Genomic DNA, 14,988 nt, shown 5'->3' with positions numbered 1-14,988 from the left:
CTTTGTAAGTCTGGGAGTTACGTGTACTCCCTACCTCTGACTGACTAAATCAGTACATAAAGGTGATATGGACTTGAATGGACCTAACACGAGCACCCACCATATTAACATTTCAATAATGATATGCATAATCACATACTGAGCTAATCCACAGGCGCACCATGCACTAAGAATTAATATAATAACCAGCACAGTTGCTTAGATTTGCACTAACACTTACATATATTAACATAGAGTATGTAAATGTTTGATTACATTTTGTTTCAGTTGTAAGTGAACAGTGCTTATGATTATGTTGTGAAAATGGTCCAGTATATCCAACTAAGCATACAAAAAATAAATCTGATGTTCTTAGTATTGTAAGCGCTTTTCGGCGCAAAATTTTATGATGATTAATTATTTCGTATATCTATGCACTCGTAATTTATAGCAATGATAATGAAAATTATATTTTATATTCGCGTGATGATATTTCACAACTGTAAAAAAACTCTAAAAGATCGTCAGTATTATAAAAAAATTATAAAAATGTAATATTCTTATCAGAGTTTCGAATTATTAGAAGAATCAGTCTGGAAACACTTACGGTAGTTGTATGCTTGGTTGAATTGCTGATACATATTTGTGTATAATATACTGTATACAAGAGTAACTAAAATATATCACTAATCAGTGTATCTATATTAGCCAGATGTTTATCTTATGCTAAACATAATTATAATGTAACGTTGCATATATGCTACGTTTGTACTTCTCTAATATCGTCAGTTATCAGTTATACTACACAATTATCGCATCTGTTTCTTTTGGTAACTTTTCCACTTTTAGCAAAATTAAATTATTTTCATCGAAGTATCACTATAGCTTAAAGATAATCATTGCCATGCGTTCAACATCACGAATTTGAATAAAGTTTAAGAAAATAACGGAAGAATAAAGATGTGTTGTTTCCTGACTAATGATGTACAAACTTGATCACGATAATCAAAATTCTGAAGTGAAATTTGTTATGCTGGGAATGGAATAATATATTCTAAATTGCGATGTATTCATGAAGAACTTTCTCGGACAGTTTAAGTAAGCTGATTGAATAGTAGTCTCCAATCACAATTTCTCACCTTATTCCTCATAAACGAATAGACTAGGCCTGTTCAAACTGCACAGCCTCCGTGGATTGCAGTGTGGAGTATTGCTCCTCAATCAAGACTTACGAACCGACTTTTCTTAACTGCAAAATATATGACAGAAATGTTGCAATTAGAAAACTCCTAGAACTACAGTACATTCTAACTCTGGGAAACCTTTCATATTTTGCACAGAGTGGAGTTTTTATAAACACTATAATAATTTCGGAGACTCTCGGGCAGCGGCAAAAATCATTACTGCTCATTATCTCATGCGTCGCCACGAGGAATGAGAAAAAGCCATATTATACATTTTTGTTCAAAATACTCGCGTTACTTCAGGGAGAGTAGTGTGAGGGACGGAGCTAGTTGGCTACTTGGTACATGAGGCGTAGTTGCGAGCGTGCATTCGGGAAATGGTGAGTTCAATCCCCACAATCAACAATCCTAAAGATAGTTTTTCGTGGTTTTTCATTTTCAGATCAGGCAAATGTTAGGGATTAGTACTGACTTAATTAAATGCATAACTCTGGAAATATTTCACCCTCTTTTCGAACAACACCTTTGTTTTGCTTTATGTTTCATCAAGCATTACTTAAACTATTAGTTTCCCCACTCTTCATCGTACATTATGCTGTTGTATGTTCGAAATTACTTCAGTAATAGCGTTCTTCAGGTCGCGAATGAGTGGAAAAGTGATCAAAAGTTGGTGTTCTTCTATTATTATTATTATTATTATTATTATTATTATTATTATTATTATTATTATTATTATTATTATTATTATTATTATTATATTAAATGTAAGGTTTTATTGTTATCGTTGCCAAATTTTGTAAATTATAGTAAGATTTATGTTTAACATGTTACATACGGCATTCTACATTTACTTGAAGCCTTCTTTGCTTCTAATAATGTGTTACGGGAGTTCCCAAGGTAAGTTCAATAACAATACTTCTGAGTCCTGACTCTCCGCTGCGTAAGGGCATTCATTCGATTACAGCGGGCCACCTCGTAAGTAAGATATCCCTCTTCATTGTTTGACGAATATATGACCAAAAACTATTACAAATTACAAATGCTACACCTCAACTTCCAAATAATCGCATACAGTAGCATGTGTCAATCGCAAAATCACTGGTTGCAATAATTTACACTTTAGTAACCATTTGTTCCGAAAGAGACATTCTGCAATAGATATCGTCACCAAAAGGATAAAATGTACTGCATTAAAGGCTATTGATGAGATCTTATATTCAACGATGACTTCATATATGGAATCGACGTGTTTCTAAAGTAAAGGAAAATTAACCGGTGAATCAGCTATCTGTCTTCAATATTCAACGGTGATTCTGCAACGAAATGCACCAATTATCATCGCATTCACCGAACTCTTTTTATGATGTTTTCGTCGGCTGTAAAACAACTGACAGATTGTTCACAGAAATCACGGAGTTCATTTTCATTCGAAAGTTGCTAAATTGTTCATCATGAGAATCTGAAACTTCAGAAAGTCAAGATGACGATTGAATTTTGTTTCAAAATGTGAAGAAAAGAATACACATTAAAACATTCAAGTTATGTACTTAATGTAGCATAAAAACAGCCGTATCCAGGGGAAATGGTAGACACTGAGACGTAAATTGAACTATCTTATTTTTGAAGGAGTCTCTCCTTGAATACAGGGTTACTCATCGATATCAGAACACATTCTAAAATGTTCGACTCTCTGTTAGAAGAGTTTAAAGATTTTCATAACTGAAAATCATCATCATCGTCGTCTTCCTAGAATTTTCCATTTACTTGGGGTCAGCATTTTTGAATGAATTTGGCCCCGTTTTACTGCTGGATGCCCTTCCTGACGCCAACCCTACGTGAAGGGATGTATTTACTATTGCGTGTTTCTGTTTGCTGTGTCGTGTCTGTCTGTCCGTCTCTCTGTATTTGAAGATGTGTATTAAGACAAACACCCAGCCTCCGAGCTAGAGGAATTGCCCGGACGCGACTAAAACCCCCTGGGAATCGAACCCACGGACCTCTGAATCGAGGCCATTCAGCCGAAGCGCCGGACTAAAATTTTCTTTATCTTATTCCAGTTATTTCTGCAGTCGCTGAAGCTTCCCAGGCTAATATTGGTTTTGGCCGGAGGTGTACGGCCGAGTACCCTCCCAAACGCCATGTGATATCTGAGATGAAAATCTCAACCCTGGATCGAGTGGGATTTGAATTTCAGCCTTCTGGATGGAAAGCTAGCAGCTAAGCCACTGATCTGACCACGCCCCCTTTTTCATAATCTAAAAAATGTGTTATATTTATTCACCAGGTAGCACTACTGGACCGATACAGGTGTTATAACAAAGACAGAATAACAAGCTTGCCTGATCATTAGAAATGTAGTAGAGAATGTTTAGTAACTGAAGCAAAATTTCTCTATATAAACTTCACTACCATACTACTCAAGGTATTTTCACGGTTAGACTATCAAAGTACGGTAATGTAGAATTGCCGTAAGCGTTGTAAAGCGCTTGTAATATTCTATTTGACTCCTCAAGTCTTCATGCTTATACACAGAAAATAAGGGAATGCTAAATCGCCTTTAATGCAGTATACTAAAATCCGATTATTCAACATTTACGCGTTGACCACTTCAATATTTTAAAAAATGAAGGTAGTGACGAATTGCCTTCTTTACAAAAGCCACCTTAACATCACGGTTACAGGAACAAAGAATGGTGGTGTGGAATCTCCTTCACTAGCGTAATATTATGAGATCAACTCAAAACATTACTTCAGGACCTCCTAGTCACATTATAATCAGCTTAGGATATATCCTTTATATCCATTTGCTTTTTGCTATTAAACAGGCTCCCCTTAATACTGCAATTATTCTATAACATTACATATACTTCAAGAATGAAATGAAAATGAAAATCCACAGCCAGTTTCCAGTCATTCCACCGGGTCAGGAATGGAATGAATGAAGCCCCCTTCCCACATCTAGCGGCGAGGATAGGAATTGTGCCGGCTGTCGAAGCCTGTCGCATTCCTCTGGGGTAATGATTAATGAATGACATGTGTAAGGAAATGTTATTGGAGAGTGTCGTTGGAATGAAATATGACAGGGAAAACTGGAGTACCCGGAGAAAAATCTGTCCCGCCTCCGCTTTGTCCAGCACAAATCTCACATTGCGTGACCGGGATTTGAAATCACGGAACCCAGCGGTGAGAGGCCGGCGCGCTGCCGTCTGAGCCAGGGAGGCTCAAATTTAAAAAAATATAATCGCGCAGTTAATTAATTTTCGTTTTGAAAGGACTGTTCGATTGAACAATTATTCGGCCAAATTAAGTTTCGAATAAGCTTGACGTATATTAAAAATCATGAGGCACAAAAGTTCACTGTTATCAGGAAATTGAACTGCTTGCAAGAGAATGTTATGGGAAACATGAAGTACAGCAAATTTGTTCCTTGTCCCGTGTTTACCAAGTAATTGGCGATGACTTACGACGTCCGGTTTACCGTAAACCTGTCCACAGTAAGAGATACCTTAATGGATCCATTCACCACCATTCTTGTTGGAAACACGTTGTTGCCCTTAACACAAACAAGACAAGGCAAATATCTAGAGGATGTTACACTGTTATCTTGAAAACTCTCGTGGTGGAATTTCTAAGAGACTTTTAATCTTTAGTATCAGACGATCATCTTTCCTCTCAGTATAACGGTAAATATAGAAATATAGACAGTAATTGCCTGGAATTGTAGTGCGAGACGAAAGAAACAAATTATGAAATGGACTGAATTTTGTCACTGAACTCATATCCAGACACATTCTTCGGAGTTTATTCTTCTTCCTAGGTGTTAAATAACATAAACGTTGTACAATATTGGTAAATTCCCTACCTTCAGTGCAAATCTAGTAACATATCTCCAAGTTAAGTCACATATATAAAACGAAATTTACAACATAATCACTTTCGTAAAACTTTCAGATGAAGAATATTTTTGGAAAGAGTAAAGTTTCTTCCATAACATCAAGCCTCCATTTAATTTGAATTTCCCAGTATTTGTAAACTACATTAATCATATTACTCACATACATACTTACATAAATACATACATACATGAAAAGACCTGCACCTGGCGAGCGGCACATGTCTTCGGACACTCCCGGCATTAAAAGCCATACGCCATTTCATTTCATCATTATTATAGACCGTTATGCCGTTCAGCGTTCAGTCTGCAAGCCTCCGTGAATTTACTAAACGTCGCCACAATCCTCTATATGCAACCAGTGCTGTGGTCTCATTTAGTTGTATACCTCTTTTCTTTAAATAGTTAGAAACTGACTCATTATTATCATAATAGAATATAATAAATATTAGGTTAATTGATATTATCACGGGTAAAAATACAACAAACGTTAATTGTTTAAGTAGTTCATGAAGTTTAATGAAGAATTATAAGATTAAAAGTCAAATCACAATCTAAGTTTCTATTCCAGAGATATTTCCATTATTTGTTGACTTCTTAAGTATTTTTTTTCTATTCGTTTAACGTCGCACTAACACATCGAAGATTTTCGGCGATGGAAGGATAGGAAAGGGCTAGGACTGGGAAGCTAGCAGCCGTGGCCTTAATTAATGTACAGTCCCAGCATTTTCCTGGTGTGAAAATGGGAAACCACAGAAAACCATATTCAGGGCTGCCGACGGTGGGATTCGAACCCGCTATCTCCCGAATGCAAGTTCACGTCTGCGCGCCCCTAACCGCACGACCAACTCGTTCGGTTCTTAAATTAGCAATAAACATGGACTATAAGAAGACCTAACCCCATGGCACCACAGCCCTGAAGGACCTTCGCCTACCAAGCGACCGCTGCTCAGCCCGAAGGCCTGCAGATAACGACATGTTTTGCGATCAGCACGAAGAATCCTCTCGGCCATTTTTCTTGGCTTTCTAGACCGAGGTTGCTATCTCACCGTCAGATAGCTCCTCATTTCTAAACATGTAGGCAGAGTGGACCTCGAACCAGCCCTCAGATCCAGGTAAAGATCCCTAACCTGGCCGGGAATCGAACCCGGGGCCTCCGGGTAATAGGCAGGCATGCTACCGCTAGACCACGAGGCCGGCAAACATGGACTATACATACAAATAAAGCAAAATTTAGTGTGGTCTTTCCCAAATTCATTCCCCTGCAATTCGTTTGTACACTGGCTTCTAATAATGTTTTTACGGTAAACCCTGTTGCTGGCGTGCTATAGCGGTTACTCAACCCATTTTCTTCTACCAGAAATTCTTCTTCCTTCTCTACCTAGCCAGAGCCCTTCCTATCTTAAGTGTCTTAAGAATTGGCAAAGGGAAAATAAAAGGAGAAATGTCGCAGTAAATAAATTTAAGGTGCTGAACGGCATTTACCTCAATCCAGTGTATCTTGTTTTATCATCTGAGTAGGAAAGGGGTTAAAACGCCTTATTAACATTCATAACACAAAAGATATGTGTACAACGTACAAAATATTGTAGTATCAAGGGACTTAGTTTAATACTGGAACATGTCTCGATATGGGTTCATTGGCAAAAATTGTCTAATTTGACGCTCTTTAGAATACATCTAAATATCATATCCCCAGTAAAATCTAAAGTTTCGAGTGGGTGGAAAGATCAAGATTTTATCGGACCGAAGATTCGGAGGGTGTATGGCAATAATTTCCTTAAGGCTTCAGGTATTTTGTTTGATAGTGGCATATTTTACAATAAATCAGCTAATTTTGTTTCACTATTTGGTTTATACAACAGGCTAGAGCTTTAATGCGTTACGTAGCGTTATGCTTAATGTCACGTTTCGCATCAGAACGCAGAAGAAAGTGCAGTAGCAGTGGCGATGCGGTGGAACACAGGCGCCGCCACCCCGGAGGACTCTGTTTGCCCCAGCGAGATTCAAGTCCGCGACCCAGAGCCGGAGGCCGAGCCAGCTGGCGGGGTGGCCCCGACATACCGAATATAAGTGACAGGTGAGAGATTTATAATAACTTAATGTAAGGAAATGTTAAGTAAAATAGCCTGCTTGATTCTGTGATAATAATTCTAATGGACATGACATTTTTATATTCACACCTCATGTTGATCGTAAATGTACCATGTAATAATATCATCAAGAATAAAGGGAAAGTGAGGTAATCATATGTCGTCCAGAACGTTACTGGGATAAGGAGGATCAGTTTGGTCAGACTGTACCAGCTGTTTGGTACAAAAACACTACCATGGTTGTCTAACGTTGCTTTTTTTTCTTTTTTTGGTATTTGCTTTACGTCGCACCGACACAGTTAGGTCTTATGGCGACTATAGGACGGGTGAGGGCTAGGAGTGGCAAGGAAGCAGCCGTGGCCGTAAGTGAGGTACAGCCCCAGCATTTGCCTGGTGTGAAAATGGAAAACCACGGAAAACCATCTTCAGGGCTGCCGACAGTGGGATTCGAACCCACTATCTCCCGGATGCGAGCTCATAGCTACAAGCTCCTAACAGCACGGCCAACTCGCCCGGTTGTCTAATGTTCAAGAGACCTGAAATGCTTTATAAATATATCATTTTGCACGATAATGCCCGTCTTCATACGCTCGGACACGCCCTCCAAAAGCAAATTCCGTACAACCAGAATTGTCTCACGTAATTTTGCAATTGAAATAACTTATCGAATCTTATGGGGATAACTTTTAAGTTTTTATCGTTCAGTCCTCAATATTTGTACAGGAAGGCTGGTGTTACAAAAAGAATCCTACATCTCAAAACTTTTATTTTTATATTTATTTGAAACATTAATGCCATCTTGTTTTTTTTTACCAGACCCTTCACAGCACCGCTTTACACTATGGAATTTCCTCATTTCGGTGCAACTACAATTCATTCGTTTTCCAATCCTCTATCAGTAAACTGACCAAATGCTTCAACAAATGTAGGATGAATATGTTTACTATCTGTTTGGAAACTTTATTTTCATCAAATGCCCTCGCCTAAGATGAGGATGCTTCCCAATTCATGACAATGTTCATAAACTGACGGTAAAATAAGAACAGTGAATAGATATATAATTTCTGTCCGTAATCCCCAGTTGTCCACAAAATTTAAGGAAGAAATAGATTTATGTTTACCCCATTACACACTTCTGTTTGGAATATTTTCAATGGGCAGTATATCACTCTATGATTCATAACATTTATTCATCGACAGAAATGCTGCACTAATTCGTAGATGATCACCGTTGAAATTTTCAACGAACAAGGATGTAAAAACTCACGATGATAAGGAGAGAATAGTATGGCTAAATCTAGCCAGAAGAGAGAGTTTGATAGGACACAGTCTTAAGACGTTCAGACTTTGATCAGTGAGGGACAAAATGATTTTGAGTATGAGCAATAGAAGGAAGATAATAAAATTAATTAATATAAGATGCAGATGAGGGTATATAAAATAAATTAATATAAGATACAGATGAGGGTATATTCGAATGAAGACTGCAGTAGTTAGCATATACTCTATATCCAGGTGAAACGGTTAGCTGAAAATAGGACAGCGTTAAAAGCTTCATCAAACTAGAATATGGAACGATGGTTCAGACAACAACCCAAGTGAATATCACTAGGTCATCGGTTATGAATGTCTAAGTAGTCGTGATCCTAACAAGAACTAGCCCGTGGGAGAAAAATATTTGTAGGTTAATTTCGTTGCAGGGCCGATGACCTTCGACGTTAGGCCCATTTAAACAACAAGCACAATCAACATCATCATCATCATCATCATCATCATCATCATCAGTAATTTTTTGGAACTTTTGGGTACATCACAGACATTACGGAGAGGCTATTTATTTTGTTCAATTTCGGACAAAATTATGAAATAGGCTTCACATTATAACATTATTAGTGTGGACCTAAAGTTTCATATTGGATAACATGATAAAAGAACCACCTGCTTCAGAAAGCAGTGCGTTAATCAGGTAGCTGAAGATATCCTCCCCCCCCCCCCCCTCCCGCCCCTTCCGAAGCATTGCAAAAGTTTAGTAGATAATTTGGTGATTATTACAATATTATCTTATGCTTGATTATGTAGTGTTAACAGTGTTTCCTTTTGTTTTATTGTATCCTAAAATTGTTTTGAGACTCTTTTATGTTTTTTATATGACCATAATGCCCTTCGTTGGTATGTCAGCGTTCTTTGTACATCGTTTTATAATTCTGTAAAAGTTTATCGTTCAAACATTTTCCTTCGACGTATTTTATTTAGTGAGTTTGTAGTCGTTGTTATATCACATTGTAGATGCTCGAAAGTACACGAACTCCGCAAATGATAACTTCATTCAGTTTAGCTCGCTACGACACAGTCACACGGGTATTCACTTTGTTTTGAGGGATCTCCTGGCACTGCACTGCAGAACTAAGGCTATGGAGACCCACATGTTACCTGCTGTGCATACACACGATCTTGGTCTGTGCAATAAGGCCACTGGTACCAATTGTGTCAAAAGTATCGTAACATACCAGGCGTTCAAAAATATGTTCCGCTAATTCTTCTGGACAGTGGATTATGTATTTAATTTATTTCTTCTTCTACTTCTTCTTCGTTTAGGCCTACGATGGACCACGTGGTTCTTAACTCTGGTGAGCTTTTTTCTTCCTCTTAGCCCAGTATTCCTTCATTCTAGCGCTATGGATGTCTTTTCATTCTTGAGTCTATTTCACTCCTATTCCTGGACGCAGTGATTTAGCTGTTAGTGACTGGAGAGATTCAGATGTCTTGATTAACTTTCTGAACTTATCTCGGTTGTAAATGTCAATGTGATCAATGTTTAGGTATTGTAGGTGTTTCCGAACTAAATTTGTCGATTTGGCATTTGTTGCTTTCCCTCTAGATACAGTGTTGATGATCCTTGAAGTGAGTTCTGGCTGTCCATCCTGACTATGTGACCACAGAACATAGTCTTCTCTTTCTCATAGCTGTTGTAATGCTCTCTATTTTACTGTACAGTTCCTTGTTGTGCCTGATTCTGTACCCATCTCCTTCTTTAATGGGACCCATAATCCTTCTGAGGATCTTTCGCTCTTTCAGTTCCAGTTTTCTGAGTTGTCCTTTCCGTGTCATGTTTAGGCATTCTGAGGCGTATAGTACAGATGGCCTTACTACGGTGTTGTAGTGTCTAAGATTCAAGGAGAGGGATTTCTTTTTTGCCATGGGCTTTACGTCGCACCGACACAGATAGGTCTTATGGCGACGATGGGATAGGAAAGGCCTAGGAGTTGGAAGGAAGCGGCCGTGGCCTTAATTAAGGTACAGCCCCAGCATTTGCCTGGTGTGAAACTGGGAAACCACGGAAAACCATCTTCAGGGCTGCCGATAGTGGGATTCGAACCTACTATCTCCCGGATGCAAGCTCACAGCCGCGCGCCTCTACGCGCACGGCCAACTCGCCCGGTAGGAGAGGGATTTAGACTTGTATATGTTCTTACAAGGATGATAAGCTATTTCTAATTTAGTGCATCTACTCTTCATTGCAAGGTCCTGATTAACATTTGGGGTTATCCATTCTCCAAGATATTTGAATGAGTTGGACTTGTGTATTATTTTGTCCCCCAAATAAATGAAGTTGGATGCTTCTCTGATCTTGTTCAGAAATTCTGTTTTGTTGACAGCGATCTTCAGCCCTACTTTAGCTGCTATGCGTTCGAGGAAGGATAGCTGGTACGTAGATTCTTCCTTCAAGCTAAGAGTGTGAGGTCATCTGCGAAGGCTAAGCAAGTGACTGTTAACTTGTCTTTTTTGTAGCCGATTTTTAATCCAGAGTTGTTAGCTAGTGTGTTCGTCCATACCCGAATGACCTTCTCCAGCAGACAGTTAAATAGGATGGGGGACAAACCACCTCTTGTCTAACACCTGTTTTGATCTCGAAGCTTTTTGATAATACCCCTCTGAATTTGACTATGGACATGGTGTTCGTTAGAGTAGCCTTCACAATATTCAAAGTCTTCTTATCCAGTTGTGTTAACGCCTCGAAGAGGGACTGTCTGACTACTGAGCCGTAGGCCGTTATTTATTTATTTATTTATTTATTTATTTATTTAGAACCGCCACTCCATCCAGTAGTAATTAAATATTTTATACACTTTGTCAAATCCCCTTTTCTTCTCAACTTAAATGTTGAGTTTCATAGGATTATGCTCATTCGTTTGTACGTGATGATGTAAGAAACAGACAAAAATGTAACTGGATATATATTCAAATATTAATGGCTATTTGGAAATTGTTTGTTATGTGTTTTTGTTTTGTTTTGTTTTGTTTTGTTTTGTTTTGTTTTGTTTTGTTTTGTTTTGTTTTGTTTTGTTTTGTTTTGTTTTGTTTTGTTTTGTTTTGTTTTGTTTTGTTTTGTTTTTGTTTTTGTTTTTGTTTTTGTTTTTGTTTTGTTTTTGTCCTCGATACAATTCTGCATCGTTCCACCGATCATAACCAACTTGTCATAATTATAAGGTTTAGAAACTTGCGGTTAACGCTGACTACCGTACCTTATATTTCAACACACCACGTACATTTTAATCAGTCAATCAATCAATACTAATCTGCATGTAGGGCAGTCGCCCAGGTGGCAGATTCCCTGCCTTTTCTTAAATGATTTCAAAGAAATTGGAAATTTATTGAACATCTCCCTTGGTTAAGTTATTCCAATCCCTAAATCCCCTTCCTATAAACGAGTATTTGCCCCAATTTGTCCTCTTGAATTCCAACTTTATCTTCATATTGTGATCTTTCCTACTTCTAAAGACGCCACTCAAACTTATTCGTCTACTAATGTCATTCCACGCCATCTCTCCACTGACACCTCGGAACATACCACTTAGTCGAGCAGCTCGTCTTCTTTCTCTCAATTCTTCGCAGCCCAAACTTTGCAACATTTTTGTAACGCTGCTCTTTTGTCGGAAATTACCCAGAACAAATCGAGCTGCTTTTCTTTGGATTTTTTCCAGTTCTTGGATCAGGTAATCCTGGTGAGGGTCCCATACACTGGAACCATACTCTAGTTGGGGTCTTACCAGAGACTTACAAGCCTTCTCTTTTACATCCTTATTGCAACCCCTAAGCACCCTCATAATGATGTGCAGAGATCTGTACCCTTTATTTACAATTTCATTTATGTGATTACCCCAATGAAGATCTTTCCTTATATTAACACCTAGATACTTACAATGATGCACGCTGCTAAGTTGACTCCAGCCCTTTTCCCACCACGAGCTCGAGGACCCAACTCTTTTCTCCTTCAAGACTAACCCAGACGATTATGCAGTACATGACCAATATATTCCTTAAACAAGTATTGAAAATCCACTTCCTGTTTTCAGTCATCCGACCGGCTTAGGAATGGAATGAATGATGTCCCCATCTAGCGGCGAGGATATGTATTGTGCCAGCTGCCGAAGCCTGTCGCACTCCTCTGGGGAAATCTTCAATGACTGACAGATGAAATGAAATGAAATTATATTGGAGAGCATTTCTGGAATGAAAAATGACAGGGAAACTGAAACACCCGAAGAAAAACCTGTCCCGCCTCCGCTTTGTCCAGCACAAATCTCACATATAGTGACCGGACTTTTGAGCCATGGAACCCAGCGGTGAGAGGCCGGAGCATTGCCGCCTGAGCCACGGAGGTTTTAACAAACTTTTAATCTTTCAATTGTTTCAAACCGCCACTGAACGGCAACGACGACAGTTGGAGAATAGAAAGAGAAGTTTCTTCCTGAGGGTAGAAAGATTTATTTCAAACAAGATTTGCCCTAAAACCTACCCAAGGACAGGTGGATTCTAAATATGAAATTTGGTGGAAATATATCCAGAAGTTTCAAGTTATAGAAAGACAGACAAACAGACAAACAAACAAAGACACCAAAGAAACCTACCCTTGGACAGGTGGATGCTAAACATAAAGTTTAGTTCGAATATCTTCAGTAGTTTTCATGTTATAAGAAATGCGCTTTACACGTACCCACTCTTGCGTTAAGTCCAGTGGAACTTGTACCGAAAAACGGTCCGTTAATGATATTTCCCTTATTAATCCTGTTATCGAAATGATGCACATGAGAAAAAAGTTTTGAAATTAATTTTCGTTAAGGCAAGTAGATTACCATTTAGTTTGGTTGTATATATTTTGAGGGAGTGCAAAATCACAGTTTCGGTTTCGTATAAACCCCCCAGTCAGTTCAGGGATTTAGAAACAATATTTACCCTAAAACCTACCCAAGGACAGGTGAATTCTAAATATGAAGTTTGGTGGAAATATATCCAGTAGTTTTCAAGTTATAGAAGGACAAACAAACAAACAGACAAACAGACACCAAAGCTAAAAATTATGCGGATGGTCATTATTACACCTGAAACGGATAACTGTACGGAAATTTCGCCAAAATAGTCAATGAAGAGACATACGGTCGTTACGATTTTATTTATATAGAAGAAGAGACACCGGGCGAGTTGGCCGTGCGTGTAGAGGCGCACGGCTGTGAGCTTGCATCCGGGAGATAGTAGGTTCGAATCCCACTATCGGCAGCCCTGAAAATGGTTTTCCGTGGTTTCCCATTTTCACACCAGGCAAATGCTGGGGCTGTACCTTAATTAAGGCCACGGCCGCTTCCTTCCAACTCCTAGGCCTTTCCTATCCCATCGTCGCCAGAAGACCTATCTGTGTCGGTGCGACGTAAAGCCCCTAGCAAAAAAAAAAAGAAGAGACAATATTAGAAGTAGTGTACAACAAAATATTCAAAGCTGTTAATCACACCCGATAAAGCCGGGTACTTCAGCTAGTCTGAGATAAAAAGGAAAATAGGGTACAAAATTTCAAAAATGATAGACATGAAAATGCTTTTATATAGACAGACAAGGTCCCTTCCTACAAATTCGCAGGTTGTGTGACCAACGAAGAATCAGGTTCGAAAACCAAATACTATTGTTCATTCTTCAAAGGATTGATCTTCTTTCTTTCTTCCTCTGATTAGTGTTAAGGTGGTTAGGGTGGTGGTGGTGATTATTATTGTTTTAAGAGGAAGTACAACTGGGCAACCATCCTCTATTAACACTAATCAGAGGGAAAGAATGGAAGGGGTCCGACATTTAGAAAAATGAAGGTGACGGCCAAGGAAAGACAAGGACCACGAAGGGCGTGAAGATGAAAGACTCCCTAGGCCTCGGAAACCTAATACCGTCGGGGTCGGAAAAGAACAAGTATTGACCATGAAAGGTCGGATAAGTCAGATGAAAGTGAGGAGTCTGGCACAAGTAAGTGGAAGCAATGCCAGGACTCAGCCAAGGACCTAACCAACGCTCTCAAGTTAAAAGCCCCTTGGGCCCTTTTTAGTTGTCTCTACGACAGGAAGGGGATACCATCAACGTGGGAACGGGTTGGTTTTAAGGTAGGATATTTGCAACTGTGCTTCCTCCCAAAATAGTAATGACTCCCATCACCGACGTCGGCAAATTGACATAAAGGTGCACCCAGCACATTAAGCTATTTCGTATTGTTCATTTTCCATTCCACAATAAATGTAGTTAACAGGTTACGAGACCCCTCGTCATTTATCTCGCTCATACAGGATCTCCTCACCACTAGAATGTATTTCTCATCAACTTAAAATTCATTAATTTTCTGTGACAGACAGCCACCTCAACACGAAGCTCAAAGGATTCTGTATGACGTTACCGTCATAGCTTTCTGTATCTGGTGAAGACGATTCAACTTAGAGCTCGATGGCCACACCTTTCCAATTAAACAAACTGTGGCCCTAAACAGCGATTGAAGGACAGCCTGTTAAACTGACACAGAAATTAACTGATAAAT

General features: G+C 38.9%; 1 protein-coding gene across 1 annotated transcript in view; it reads left to right on the top strand.

Moving 5' to 3' along the window:
• LOC136871249 (pro-neuregulin-2, membrane-bound isoform) overlaps nt 1-14,988 on the top strand; it is a 198,264-nt gene that overhangs the window by 170,986 nt on the left and 12,290 nt on the right. Inside the window, exon 5 of the mRNA XM_067144968.2 lies at nt 6,976-7,135. Coding sequence (XP_067001069.1) covers nt 6,976-7,135 — 160 coding nt within the window. The remainder of the gene's footprint in view (nt 1-6,975; nt 7,136-14,988) is intronic.

This window comes from Anabrus simplex, chromosome 1 (assembly GCF_040414725.1).
Source record: "Anabrus simplex isolate iqAnaSimp1 chromosome 1, ASM4041472v1, whole genome shotgun sequence".
Lineage (NCBI taxonomy): Eukaryota > Metazoa > Arthropoda > Insecta > Orthoptera > Tettigoniidae > Anabrus > Anabrus simplex.
The sequence above is the reverse complement of the archived record's forward strand: the minus strand, read 5'-3'. Positions and strand labels throughout refer to the sequence as shown.